General features: G+C 46.3%; 1 protein-coding gene across 3 annotated transcripts in view; it reads left to right on the plus strand.

Annotated features, from left to right (window-relative positions):
- Positions 1-15,081, plus strand: part of gse1b (Gse1 coiled-coil protein b) — a 514,981-nt gene that overhangs the window by 194,921 nt on the left and 304,979 nt on the right. For all 3 annotated transcript variants that reach the window (XM_078400739.1, XM_078400740.1, XM_078400744.1), the window contains exon 2: positions 14,709-14,889. In XM_078400739.1, the coding sequence (XP_078256865.1) occupies positions 14,709-14,889 (181 nt within the window). The remainder of the gene's footprint in view (positions 1-14,708; positions 14,890-15,081) is intronic.

Genomic DNA, 15,081 nt, shown 5'->3' on the forward strand with positions numbered 1-15,081 from the left:
AGGGACAATTTTTTACATTTTTTTAACATTTACCCAGTCAATTAACCTACATACATAGAGAGTTCTGGACTCCTCTACATGGGAAAAAGATTGAGCATTCACCTCATCCATGCCTCTTGTGATTTTGTCTACTATCAGGTGCCCCTCAGTCTCCTACACTCCAGGGTAAACAGTCCCCGCCTATGCAGTCTCTCCTTGTAGCCCTAGCATCCAGGTAATATCTTGGCTGATCTTTCCTGCACTGTTTTGAGCTCAATGACATCCTTCTCATTGCAAGGCAACCAGAACTGCACAAAATGTTCCAAAGGTCTTATCAGCAAGGCCTTATTGTGCATGACATCACCAACTCCTGTACTCAGTACCCTTACTGATGAAGATAAGCGTGCAAAATGCCTTATTCACCACGCTGTAGACCTGTAGGCATAGTTCGCGCTGCTCCACAACAGTCTCCAGGGCCCTGCCATTTACTGTTTAAGTCCAGCCCTGGCTTGACTTAACAAAATGCATCACCTCACGTTTGTCAGAGTTAAACTCCATCATCCTTTCCTTGGCTCACTTCCCTGGTTCATTTAGATAACCTTCCTCATTCTCCACTATATCACCAATTTTGTTGCCATCCACAGACTTGTTAACAACAATTAGAAAAATAACCCTCCACCACCATCCTCTGATTCCGTCCACCAAGCCAGTTTTGAATCCATTTGTCTAACTTCCCCTAGATCCCATGGGATCCTTGCAGGTCCTTGTCAAAGACCAGGCTGAAGTCCACATGGACAACATCCACCGCCCTGCCCTGCCTTTGCAAGTCCTCTTGGTGACCCCTTCAAAAAGCTCTATCTGGTTCATGAGACACATTTTCCCACACAAAAGGCCACGCTGACTATCTCTAAATCAGTCCTTTTGTGGTATGTAGAAAGGAACTGCGATACTGGTTTATACCAAAGGCAGATGCTGGAGCAACTCAGCGGGTCAGGCAGCATCTCTGGAGGAAAGGAATGGGTGACGTTTTGGGCCAGAACTCTTCTTGAGACTGAATGTAGAGTTGGGGCGGGGGGGGGGGTGGAATAAAAACTGTTGGTGAGAAAAGAGCCAAAACAAAGTAGGGTCTCCCTCACCCACCCTGGTCATCCTAGTTCCACTGTTCGCATCCTTGTATCTCTCTTGTTATCACCCCTTCCCCGGCCAACAATGGGCCATTATGGGCTCCACCCTTCCGGAGGTCATCTGTTGCCAGCCTTAAATTATTCTGGTCTTTTCTTGCCTACAGTTTCTCCTCCCCCCCCCCCCTTGCAGTCTGAAGAAGGTTTCCGGCCCGAAACGTCACCTATTATTTTTCTCCAGAGATGCTGCCTGTCCCACTGAGTTACTCTAGCATTTTGTGTCTATTTCCATTTGTGATGTTGTTTGAAATGTCTGTCACCTTAACTGGTAAACCCAGATTGGAAGATATTCCTGAGTGTGTATTGCAGAGCAGCCGATTTTCCCTTGAAGGATTAATGTAACAAATTATTGGTATCGCTCACCTTTTGCCCTGCACAATACACCCCCACCACTCTTCCGAGGCTAGTTGGTGGACACCCATTACTCCCTCATGTATCGTGAGGCATTTAGAACACTCTGTCCCCGGCATTCATTTGCTAAGAGAATGGGTACTTGATAATATATAGAGTTAGACAGCTTCCAGCTAATAAGGCAAACTGCAGTGGGTTTTCTAACAGATGGTTAGTTGAATCAATTATTTCACATTTGTGCAATTCTTGAACAGCTGGAAACTAATTCCTTGACAGATACGAGGAATAAAAGATGATTAATAAAAAGCTGATTTCAGTAGCATTTCCTCCTCAGTCCTATGTCATCTTCAGATCAAAAGGGCGACGGTCCAAGCTCTTCAGTGGAATTAAGCAGACAAAGGCCAATAGCCCAGTGGAACCTTACTAGTGTTTCAGAGTTGGGGCGGTACAGTTCATTTTGATTGAAATTTTTGTACACCAAGTCCCTTCTGTTAACATTTCTGCTTTAGATTTTATGTTACTGTAGGGAGTCAATGTTCCTTTGTTATCTGTAGTAAAAAGGAACTGCAGTTGCTGGCTTACAGACGGTGGAGGCACAGTGGCACAGCAGTAGAGTTGCTGCCTCGCAGCACCAGAGACCCAGGTTCGATCCTGACTACCGGTGCTTGTCTGTACAGAAGATAGACACAAAATGCTGGATTAACTCAGCGGGACAGGCAGCATCTCTGGAGAGAAGAAATGGGTGACGTTTCGGGTCGAGACCCTTCTTCAGACCAATGGGTGATGTTTTAGGTCAGACCTTCTCTCCATAGATGCTGCCTGTCCCACCGAGTTACTCCAGCAATTTATATCTGTCTTCTGTGTTAGCCAGCATCTGCAGTTCCTTCCTGCACATCTTGTCTGCACGGAGTTTCTACGTTCTACCTGTGACCTACGTGGGTTTTCCTCAGTGATCTCTGGTTTCCTCCCACATTCCAAAGACGTACGGGTTTGAAGGCGAATTTACTTGGTATAATAGTAAATTGTCCCTACAGTGAGCGTGGGATTGTGTAAGTGTGTGGGGATCACTGGTCGGCTCAGACTCGGTGGGCCAAAGGGCCTGTTTCCACGCTGTATCACTAAACTAAACTAAACCAAGACACAAGGTGCTGGAGTAACTCCGCAGGTCCGGCAGCATCTCTGGAGAACATTGTTAGGTGACGTGTTGGATCGGGACCCTTCTTCAGACCAATCAATCTGACCCAATATGTTACCTATCCATGTTCACCCGAGATGCTGCTTGACCTGCTGAGTTCCTCCGGTGCTTTGTCTCTTATTTTTGTAAATGAACATCTGCAGTTCCTTGCTTCTACTTCTTCCCTTGAGTTCCAATGGATTTATTGGTGTTGATCTGATATTTATGATGTTTTGTTTTTGGAGAAGTGGAAACATTTTTTCTAATTTTCCGTCTCATCATTTGTGAGATTTCTTTGCTCACCTTAAAAACATTTTCCTTGCTACAGAAGTTTGCTCCAAGCTATTTTTTTGCGAGACATGGAACGTCTCATTCTCTTATCATCATTGTAGATTTTGTTTTGCATCTTGCCTAGTGTCTCCATTTATTTTTGCCACATGTGCCAGAACTCTACACAGTCATTTATTTGTGGTCTAATCGTAGCTTTGTGCTCTATTTTTCAATTGGACTCCTCTTAAAATTAGTCTCGGCGCTTTATATTTTCATGGCGTTACTAATATGAGAGTCTGGGTTTATTGATTTATGTATGTGAACTTTAGATCTCTTTGCTGTTCACAGATTTAGACACATTTTTCATTTCTTGTGCTGGGTCGTAGGATGTGCTCTAAATGCAAGACTTTGTTGCTTTTTTTCCCATGAAGACAATCTCAATAATTAACAAATAAGATCTTTAAATTTGGTTTACTTTGGTTAAAAAATAAAGGGGATGTTGCTTGCTTTTTTGTAAGAGAATACAATGGTCCCAACCCAAAACATCACCTATCCGTGTTCTCCAGATATGTTGCCTGACCTTTGAGTTACGCCAGTACCTTTTGTCTTTTTTTGTCTGCTCTCTTTTATATTGTTCTTTTAAGGGATGTGGATGTTGTTGGTAATGCTGACATTTATTTTCCGTGCCAACGTTTTCCTGAGCAGAGTTGACCATTACGACTGAATTCAACGGTGTGTAGGAATCGCCGAAAGGCCAGGCTAGGGAAGAATAACAGATTCACTGCCCTGAGCATATTAGTGAGCCGGATGGGCTTTTCCATGAGCCTCGTGGTTTTGTGGTTGCCATAACTGAGTATAGCATTTTTAAAAAACCACATTTATTTAATTTTCTGATTCTAAATTTGCCAGCCGCCATCGTGGGATTTGAACTTGTAAATCCATAAGTTCAAAAGTCATGGGAGCAGAAGTAGGCCAATTGAGTCCACTCCGCCATCGAGTCCACTCCGCCATTCAATCTTGGCCGACCTGTCTTTCCCCCTCAACCCCATTCTCCTGCCTTCTCCCCATAACCCTTGACACCCATACTGATCAAGAATCTGTCAATCTCTGCCTTAAAAATGCCCTATGACTTGGCCTCCACAGCCATTTGTGGCGATGAATTCCACAGATTCACCACCCTCTGGCTAAATTTCCTTTCCAAAGGTGCATCCTTTTACTCTGAGGCTATGCACTCTGGTCCGACACTCTCCTATTTGTGGAAACATCCAGTCATGTTTCTGGTGCAGACTCTGACTGCTCGTCCAGTGGAGGGACGGCTGTGAGGAGTCTGGAGGTGACTCGTTCACCACAGGATACCCAGCCTCTGACCTGTTCCTCTGCTCGGAGTATTTATGTGGCTGGACCAGTTAAGCCTGTGATTCACGGCGATCTCCAGAACATGTCGAATCTGAAGTAGTATTGTCCTTGTCCATGGGGAGCAAGTTATTAAGACTGTTTGGTTTGTGATGCCCATTGCCTGGAGTCATGGAGAGATACAGCACAGATGCAAGAATGAAGAGGGACCATCGGGACTACAATGAATACTTCTGTAACTTTGTTGGCGCCCTATATGTGGTGACTCTTTGCATACGTTGTGTATTGTAGCGGAGTCAGGGGGTATGGGGAGAAGGCAGGAACGGGGTATTTATTCACAAAACGCTGGAGTAACTCAGCAGGTCAGGCAGCATCTCGGGAGAGAAGGAATGGGTGACGTTTCTGGTCGAGACCCTTCTTCAGAAACGGGGAACTGATTGAGAATGATCAGCCATGATCACATTGAATGGCGGTGCTGGCTCGAAGGGCCGAATGGCCTACTCCTGCACCTATTGTCTATTGTATGCAAAACAAATAATTACACTGTACTTAAGGTACATGAGACAACAAAGTATCATCAATAAATTATTATCATCATCATCATCATCATCATCATCATCACCACCAGTTGACGAATCCCGGACTCTAGAGTGAACATGACCCAGCAACAATTGTTCTGGTCCTCCACAAGAATCCCAGCTGCCTCCGACACGAGGAGTTAAACGGAACAATTAAAAGTGCTTTGGGATTGTACCACTGGCGCGGTAACTCAGTTACCATTGCTCTAATCCGTGAACTTGACATGCGACCAAGTTTGGGCTCACTTACTTGGAATGGATTTACTTCATTCAGTGGCATGCATTGAAGTTGGGGACTTTGCAGGACAACACTCAGCACCTGTCCTGGTGAATGGATGCGTCAGAGTTGGCAGAGTGGCTGCTGGTAATGATATTTGCATAATGCACAGATGAAGCTTGTGAACATTAGGCTCCGCCATAGCCCTTGGAATTTAAGTAGGTCAGCACGTATAATTATTGAGCATACAACTGATTGAGCTTGTTCTCTCAGACGCAGCGTTGAGGGTGCACATAATCTACAGCTTGTACAGTAGCCACTGGGAGGAAAGCAGCTAATGCTGTGAATTGGAAGGACAATGACATAGTCTCTATAATTGTGCAACTGAAATTGAAGAACAATAAGAATAAAATCGTATGCAAACTGAACTATTGACATTGTCCTAGCACCTCCTTTGGACTTTCAAGATACAGGCCCTTCGGCCCACCGAGTCTGCACCAACCTGTAATCACCCTGTAAACTAGCACTATCCTACACACTAGGGATTAGAGGACATAAATTTAAGCTGAGGGGTGGAAGATTTAATAGAAAACCGAGGGGTAACGTTTTTGCACAAAGGGTGATGGGTATATGAAATGAACTGCCGGAGGAGGTAGTTAAGGCAGGGACTAGCATGATATTGAAGAGACAATCGGACAGGTACATGGATCAGACATGTTTAGAGGGGTATGGGCCAAGCGCGGGCAGGCGGGACCAGTGTAGATGGGGCATGTTGGTTGGCGTGGGCAAGTTGAGTCGAAGAGCCTGTTTCCGCTCTGTATGACTCTATGAATAACGTCAGCTTTTTTAAAAGAATATATATTAAGGCGAAGGCTAACAGATTCTTGATTAGGAAGGGTGTCAACGATTATGGGGAGAAGGCAGGAGAATGGGATTGAGAAGGAAAGATAGATCAGCCATGATTGAATGGCGGAGTAGACTTGATGGGTCTAATAGCCTCATTCTGCTCAAACTTATGAACTTTTCCCTGAAGTATTGTCCTCTATTGAGATTAAACAGTTTAGTTTTTCATTTTAAACACTGCATCTCCAACCATGCGACACTTTCCTGCAGGGTAATGTCTTCCGATAGTGCAGCATTTCCAGCGGTGCAGTGCCTCTCAACAGTGCACTGCGTTCCCTTCAGTATTGATCAGGGACGCTAACCTGGATTTTATATATGTGGCTTTGGAGTGAGACTGGAAGCCACTGACATTGGTCTCGAGATGCAATGGTTCCAACCACTGAGACAGGCTGAGGCAATGAAAGGAATGATGACTTATTAATTAATCCTTTGATCATTTTTTTGTCAGTTGTGAAAGAATACAGTTTTCAAAAAATGTGTTGTCAAGATGTCAAAGCATTTGCGAACATTTCAGACGTTTATAGTCCCCATGGCCTGAAAAATGCCAAATTTGTCTAAAATTCTGTCTGACAAAGTTTCGGAGAATCAAGTTGAATTGTGGACAAATATAATTTTCCTTGTGTGGTGGGAGAAATATTCTTGCAGGAGGACGTGGTTCTGGCAAAGTTCAAGCACTGATGGATTTAAAGTTGTGTGTTTAGTTTAGTTTAGAGATGCAGCGCGGAAACTGGCCCTTCGGCCCACCGCACCTGCCCCGACCAGCGATCACACCCACGCATGATACTATCCCACACACCAGGGACAATTTATAATTTTGCCAAAGCCAATTAACCTACAAATCTGTACGTCTTTGGAGTGTGGGAGGAAACTGAAGATCCCGGAGATAACCCACACAGGTCACAGGGAGAACATATAAACACCCTACAGATAGCACCTGCAGTCAGGATCAAACCCGGGTCTCTGGCGCTGTAAGGCAGTAACTCTACCGCTGCGCCATCGTGCCACCCATTATGTCGTGCTCTATTTCTCAAACTGGACCAAAAGGAGTAACATATCAGAATGGATCACTCCATACAGTGGGTTCTATTTGGCAGATTTAGTGACCCAGTACATTCATTCAGCTCACGACTGGAACAGTTCTGAATACCCACAGGTCCGTGGATAGGAAAGCTTTGGAGGGATATGGGCCGAACGCGGGTTAGTGGGACTAGCTTAGATGATGCATCTTGGTTGGTGTGGATGAGTTGGGCCACTGGGCCTGTTTCTGTGATGTATGATTCTGTGACTCTTCGAGGGGACTATACCTTGTGATTGATGCCCTTGATTGTTTAGCGTAGAGGACCAGATGAGATTTTCCCCCTGTAAGTTATCTCCCCCGCTGGACTTTAGAAGGATGAGGGGGGGACCTCATTGAAACTTACCAAATTGTGAAAGGCCAGGATAGAGTGGATGTGGAGAGGAAGTTTCCACTATTGGGAGAGTCCAGAACCAGAGGGCATAGCCTCAGAATAAAATGACGTGCCTTTAGAAAATTAGATGAGCAGGAATTTCTTTGGTCAGAGGGTGGAGAATTTGTGGAATTCATTGCCACAAACAGCGGTGGAGGACGTCATTGGGTATTTTTAAGGCGGAGATTAACAGATACTTGATTGGTAAGGGTGTCAAGGGTTATGGGGAGAGGTCAGGGGAATGGGGTTGGGAGGGAAAGATAGATCAGCCATGACTGGATGGTATAGTAGTTTTGATGGGCCTAATGGCCTACCTCTGCTCCTATGACTTATGAACTAAGTAAAGCATTTGGCTGCAGTATGTTGTGATAGAGGGAACAATTGAAATAGAATTCTGTTTTGTGCATTTTGACAGTTCACTGAGGTGCCCACTGTGTCACTAATAATCATTTGAGCAATGTTTGTACCTGGTGTGAAAGGACACCAAGTGCTGGAGTAACTCAGCGGGTCAGGCAGCATCTCTGGAGGACATGGAGTGGTAACGTTTCGGGTCGGGACCCTCCAGGTTTCAGGATCATACTGGGGCAGTGATTGTGCTCCATCTCCCCAACGCCCTGTGAATCTGTCGAGGGGATAAACTGCAGGTACGTTATCTGCAGAGATTGGCCAAGGGTTAGCAAAGGAAAGCTGCAAATATAAAGTTGGTGCCTGGCGAGGTGTGCCATTTACAAAACCTGCACTAATGAGCTGTTCCTGCTCACTGTAATTACTCACACGTAGTTTACTGGTATTTATTTTAATTGACGTTCTAGTTACTCTGCCAGGTCTCCAGTTTTCCATTTGCACCTGTTCACAATATTTTACTGTAATCATGCAATGCTAGGCTTTATTTACAGTGTTATCCATCTACCGCACTGCTATCAGTGTCATCATCAGTAGATGAGAAGAACAGGGAGCTAGCTGCCTGATTGTCAGTGAGGAGATGGATGCAAACCTTTTTTTCCCCCTTATGCAGAACCTGTCCTATTCTCTTCAGGAAATCTAATTAACGTTGCAAAGTAATGCTTTTTGATGCTTAGATACTATTGTAATGCAGGAATCAGTAAACAATATTACAGGTCTACCACCGATTTTCCGGCAACTCGTGGTCTGGCACCTCCTTTAATCTGGAGGAGAGCACATTTGAAATTCCCCCCCGGAAGTCACCCTGAAAATGTGGTGCCCAGGCCGGGTGAGGCAGCCAATCGCGACCTCATCGGGACTTCCGTGCCACTCGGCATCATATTCAGCACAGGCATTGTAGGCCAAGATACCTCTAGCTTTCCCCTCCCTGACTCTTAGACTGATGAAGGGATTAGACCCGAGATGTCAATTGTTTCTTTTCTGCAGAGATGCTGCCTGACCCGCTAAATAAACACAGTTGAACCCTGACTCAGGAAGCAAATAAACACCGTTGACCCTTGACTGCGGTCGCCATGGATGAGATGGACCGAAAGCCCGGTGTCATTGCTGTATTAATCTATGACAGGATCTAGAAAAATGCAGTGCAGGCCTGCAGTGGTTCATGAAGGTGGTGCAGTAATTTACCGCCTGTTAAGTGACATCTGAGGCCTGGATACAGTGGGTGCGGAGAGGATGTTTGCACTAGTGAGAGAGAGAGTAGGACCAGAGGGCACAGCCTCAGAATTAAAGGGCGTTCCTTTGGGAAGGAGTTGAGGAGGAATTTCTTTAGTCAGAGGGTAGTAAATCTGTGGAATTCATTGGTGCAGAAGGCTGTGGAGGCCAAGTCAGTGGATATTTTTAAGGCAGAGATAGATGGATTCTTGATTAGTACGGGTGCCTGGGGTTATGGGGAGAAGGCAGGAGAATGGGGTTATAGGGATAGATAAATCAGCCATGATTGAATGGCGGAATAGACTTGATGGGCTGAATGGCCTAATTCTGCTCCCATCACCTATGAACTTATCTGGAGGCAACCTAGCAATGTCGCCCCTTTGGAAAACGTCTACCTCCTCAGGATCATTGTAATGACAGCAGGGAGGTGGAGAGTCATTCTCAGGGGTTACCTCCCCTCTCTGGCAGTCCCGCGGAAACATACCACGCGTTGTATTTTCTCGGAACACCAGTGAAGGCAAGCAGAACCACTTTGATTCCACAAGGTATAAACTCACTGTTAATTAGCTCAAGAAGTTGTCATTCCATTCATCTTCCCTAATGCACTCATAAAAATTCTACAGATTCACTGACACACTTAACAAGAACGTACTGTATCATTCATTACACGAGTGGCAGTACTTCCCCACATTTCTTGCTGGTCTGAGAGAGCCATAACTCAGAAATGGATAATCCCGAACATCAATAAAAGGAGATGGTCCCTGCACGATAATGTGTTGAAACTTCATTCAGCGCGCGGCTGTCAATGGATCCACCGCTCGTACTGGGCACCAGAGGAGACAAAATAAATAGAGGTTCACCTTTATCTAGTGGCCTATTCCGCCTCAATGCCTCAAACAGCACTGATTTATACAACACATTTAATACAGTCAATGCCCAAAGGGAGGTTTCACAATAAAGTTTTTGTATAGTCGGAGAGTAATGTAGCAATGAAACCAGCCTTTCCATCCAACTCGTCCATGGTGACCGCAGTCAAGGGTCAACGATGTTTATTAGCTTCCTGAGTCAAGGGTCAATGATATTTATTTGTGGTATGCAAACCGGAACAACACAATTCTTACTACCTGCAGCTTTAGAGGCGTATTAAATGTAACAATAAATATACGATAAGCTATCACTTATTCTAAGCAAACCAGACCATGACAGAGCAAAAACTAAAGTACATCAAACAACCATTGTAGTGCCAGTCTGAGGAAGGGTCCCGACCCGAAACGTCACCCATCCATGTCCTCCAGGGATGTTGCCTGACCCGCTGAGTTACTCCAGCACTTTGTGTCGTTCATTGTAGTGTAAAGCTCTTTGTGATTCAGTGGGGTTGAAATGGTTGTGGTTAGAAATGTGCACGGTGGTTCAAGAACTTGATTGTTGTTGGGAAGAAGCAGTTCTTGAACCTGGATGTGACTGGTCTCAAGTTCCTGTACCTTCTCCCCAATGATAGCAGCGAGATGAAGGCATTGGTAGGGCGGTGGGTGCTTGATGATATTAGTTGCCTTCTTGAGATGGCTCTTCCTGTAGATCCCTCCGATGGTGGGGAGATCAATACCCATGATGGAATGGACAGTGTTCATCACTTTCTGCCCACGTCACTGGTCCCATTTACCTGCATTTGCCCCATATCCTTGTAAATCTCTCCTTTCCATGAGCCTGTCCAAATCTCTTTTAAACTCGCAGGAAAACATAAGAAAAGAAACCAGGAGTGGACCTTTGGTTATTGAGACCAGTGGCCGACCAGTCACTTAACTCCATGTCATGCCACCTCGTCCCTCTATCCTGGAGGGGATGATAGATAAAGGGGCCTCTAGACATTGCCGTGCATCACCTGGTGGGCGGGGCAGGGGGGCCGGGCGGGGGGGGCGAGCGGGACGGGGGGGTTGAGCGGGGCGGGGGTGGGGGGGAGCACCTGCTGCCATGTGCGTTGGCAGACAGAAGATAGAAGTTTGGTGAACTTTTGCAAATGTTTCGGCGCCAGAAATGTGGCAACTCTTGTATACTACCTAGGTGAGGTCTGCTTTACGGTTGAAGGCAGTCATAGCATTCAGCTTTGCCTAGGTACACGTGACAATAAAGTATCATTGAAACATGGAATCACGTGCTGAGCAGACTCCAGCCTGGCACTGATTTCTGGCAGGTCTGATATCAGCAGCTTCCATAAACATGACTACAGCCACAGGAGATGCTGGTGAATGGTGTCTGACAGGAAGCAGTGACAGATGATGTGTTCCGAGCCGTGCCCCTAAATCACCCTGGGCTTGCAGCTTTGTGGGGGCTGACTCGTAACTCTCCTGCCCTGTCAGCCGGAAGGAGGATTCGAGGATTCGCCCAGATTAACGGAGTTGAACAGAGTAGGAACTCCTCTTTTAGGAACCCCCTAAAATGGTTTCTAAACCTTTTTAGAAGGGACAACGTTTTCACACAGTGGTCGTGGCTGTATGGAACAAGTTGCCGGAGGAGGTAGTGGAGGCAGGGACCATCGCAACGTTTGAGAAACGTTTAGGTAGCCATATGGATAGGATAGGTTTAGAGGGATAAGGGCCAAATGCAGGCAGGTAGGACTTGTGTAAATGGGACATGTTGGTCAGTGTGGGCATGTTGGGCTGAAGGGACTGTTTTCATGCTGTAAGACTCTGACAAAGGAGTGTGTAAAGGTGCTTGTAAGGAGCATTCAGGCTTGAAAACAACCAATTCTGCTGCACATAAACCAGAAAAAGGGGCAGTGGCTGGAATAACAACAAAAGAAACATAGAGACATACACTTGTATGATTTGTAGTCCTTTTTACAACCCTAGGGCAGCACAGAGCCCTTTGGGGCCAGAGAAATACTTTTGAAGTGTTGCAATGTAGGAAACACAAACGGGCGGCACTGTGGTGCAGCAGTAGAGTTGCTGTCTTACAGCGTCAGAGTCCCGGGTTCGATCTTGACCAGGGGCAGTGTCTGAACGGAGTTTGTACGTTCTCCCTGTGAATGCGTGGGTTTTCCCCAGGTGCTCTGGTTTCTTCCCACATTACAAAGACGAGCAGGCTCGTGGGTTAATTTGACTTGGGTAAAAAATTGTAAATTGTCCGTAGTGGGAAAGTGCTAGTGCAGGGGGGTCGGCTCGGACTTAGTGGGCCGAAGGGCCTGTTTCCATGCTCTATCTCTAAACTAAACTAAACTAAACAAACAGGGTGAACTGTGAAGTCACTGATGACTTGCAGTGACAGATTGAAATTTAAGAAAATATGTTGGGAAGGTTTGGATGTCTGACCCAATAAATGGGGGTTGCAATTGTAAACATATTCCATATGGCCAGCAGGTCACTTTAAGCCACTGAAACTAATTAATTTTCCTGGGCAGAGACAACTTGTGAGCTTGCTTCATGCTGCCAATTTTCAGTGTGGATTGATGGAGAGTCATTTAAATGTGTTTCAGATACTAAGGTCGGCCTTTCTTTTCTCTTGGTCAGAGCCTCGATGCTGCTGGCATCTCTGGAAATGGAGCATCTTAGAGGGGGAGGATTACGGTCTGGTCTGGTTGGGAGGTAGGGTGGTGGGAGGAGGGGTGTGGGGCTGTTGAGTTCCTGCAAATTTCACAGCAGCTGCCTACTGAAAGAGTTGCTTGGATTGAAGGGGCGTGGATCACATGCAGATGTGGGCTGAAGGGCCTGTTCCTGCATTGTGATGATCTATGTTCTATATTCTCTCACACTTTCTCTCTCTCTCTCTCTCTCACTCACATACACATACATGCACACACACACGCACTATTTCTACTATTTCTACACACACACTATTTCTACTCCTTAGCGTTTGAGGCTCATTGAGGAGGCGCTGTGAACTGTTTGCGTGCTACTGTATGTTTCATTGGTTGTTTTTAAATGTGCTATACAAATAAAATTGACTTGACTTCACACACACACACGCACGCACGCACGCACACACACACACACACACACACACACACACACACACACACACACACACACACACACACACCACCCCCCCCCCCCCCCCCAACAGTACAGTAGCTGCCTCACAGTGCCAGCTACCAGGGTTCGATCCTGACTATGGGTGCTGTCTGTATAGAGTTTGTACGCTCTCCCTGTGACCACGTGGGTTTTCTCCGGGTGATCCGGTTTCCTCCAACTCTCCAAAGACATGCAGGGTAATTGGCTTCTATAAATTGTCCCGAGTGTGTAGGACAGAAGTAGTGTAGTTGGTGCAGACTCTATGAGCTGAAGGCCTTGATTCCATGCTGTGTCTCTAAACTAAACATAGGTCCAACATTCACATGCACGATGAACAAGAATGAGTCTTTTTATGTGCACTCTTTGGATTTTACTGGGGAGCATTCTTGCCTCTTGAGTTAGGAGGCTGTTAGTCTGGCCCACAGCACAGATTTCAACCCAGACCGCTGGTTGACACATCAGTGCAGTGGTTAGGGAGCGTTGCATGAATTGGAATCCCAAAGTCAGTGGAGTTCTTTGGAAGTGCAGTAGCAGCTGTAGGAACCATCAGGGGTGCAGTACTGCCGGATCTCATCGGAGCGTACTGCACCCTTGATGGCTGTAAACAAAAAAACAAAAGAAACAGCGGGGAATTTTAATGAGCGGGGAACTTAACAGCAGCCGCTCTGGCACCACCTAAAAAATGGGCACTGCAACACTGGGAACCATGGCAGCATATTACTGCACTGCATGCTCCCACAAACACCAGGATATAACAGAATGGGCCGAAGGGCCTGTTTCCATGCTGTATTTCTAAAATCCAAAGTAAGGTCTAAAGGTACTGACTTCCCCACCATCCAAGAGATTTACAGGAGGTGCTACCTCAAAAAGGCAGTCAAGATCATCAAGGACCCACTCCACCCTGGCCACCCTCTCACTTCACCCCGATCATTGGGAAGAATATACAGGAGTCTAAAAACCATGGCCACCCGGTTCAAGAACAGCTTCCTCCAAACACCCATCATCTTCTTGAACACAGCACACTAACCTCAACGTTGAACTATGGTCTTTGGTTGCACTAGGGACTTTGCCTTCTTTTTGCACCAGTATTGTGGTTATTAATTTACCGACTTTTTAATTATTGCATATTATCTGTGTGTATTGTGTGTATCGGCCTGTTATGCTGCTGCAAGTAAGAATGTCATTGTTCCATTGTACATATGACAATTAAACAGTGTTTTATTGTCATACTAGACCAAGTGGACCTGTTGGGCCCAAACCTCTCCTGCACTGGTGGAGCACCCTCTCCTCTCTCCCCCCCCCCCCCCCCCCCCCCTTCACTAGCACCAAAGGGACGACGATGAGTAAGATGGGCCTAAAATTGTCGTGCTATCGTGCACCGTTTTGGCTGATGTTCGGGAACAAACAAACAAACAAACGAGAGTTTTAGTATATATACGTTCCAGATGGAACACTGAAATTCTTACTTGCAGCAGCACAACAGAATATGTAAACATAGTACAAAGTGAACAATGTAATAAACGAGAGAGAGAAAGTTCAGTGTGTGTGTGTATATACTCTGGATGCTCTTGACTTGAGTCTCTTGTCTCCTAACCGCACACCACCTAAACCTGCCTCCTTTGCTTTTGTTGCACAGGGTCTGCCTTCACCCCCTCAGCCTTCCAGTTCGAGCAAGAAGCCGGCGGCATCGCGCACTCCTCTGGCCCGAGAGGAGAGCTGGGAGGAGAGCAGAGAGCAGGGCAGCAAGGACAGGATCCAGACCCACTCCCCTCCCCGGCCCACGGCACATGCCGGGAGCTCGGACCACGAAACCACAAGTACGTGAGTGTTTCCCTCTGCCAGAGAGCAGGGGTCTCCGTTAACGAGCGGTAAAAGCTCCGATGCGTGTCAGGAGTCGGGGGCTGCTTCCCGAGCCGGCAGGGTGAGCAGTTCGCCAGCTGTTGTACCGAGGCATCGCAAGTGACAGTGAACTTTGAACCCTTGAACTAGGCAAATGTATAACCAGGCAG

Source organism: Rhinoraja longicauda, chromosome 6 (assembly GCF_053455715.1).
Source record: "Rhinoraja longicauda isolate Sanriku21f chromosome 6, sRhiLon1.1, whole genome shotgun sequence".
NCBI classification, from domain to species: Eukaryota; Metazoa; Chordata; class Chondrichthyes; order Rajiformes; family Arhynchobatidae; genus Rhinoraja; species Rhinoraja longicauda.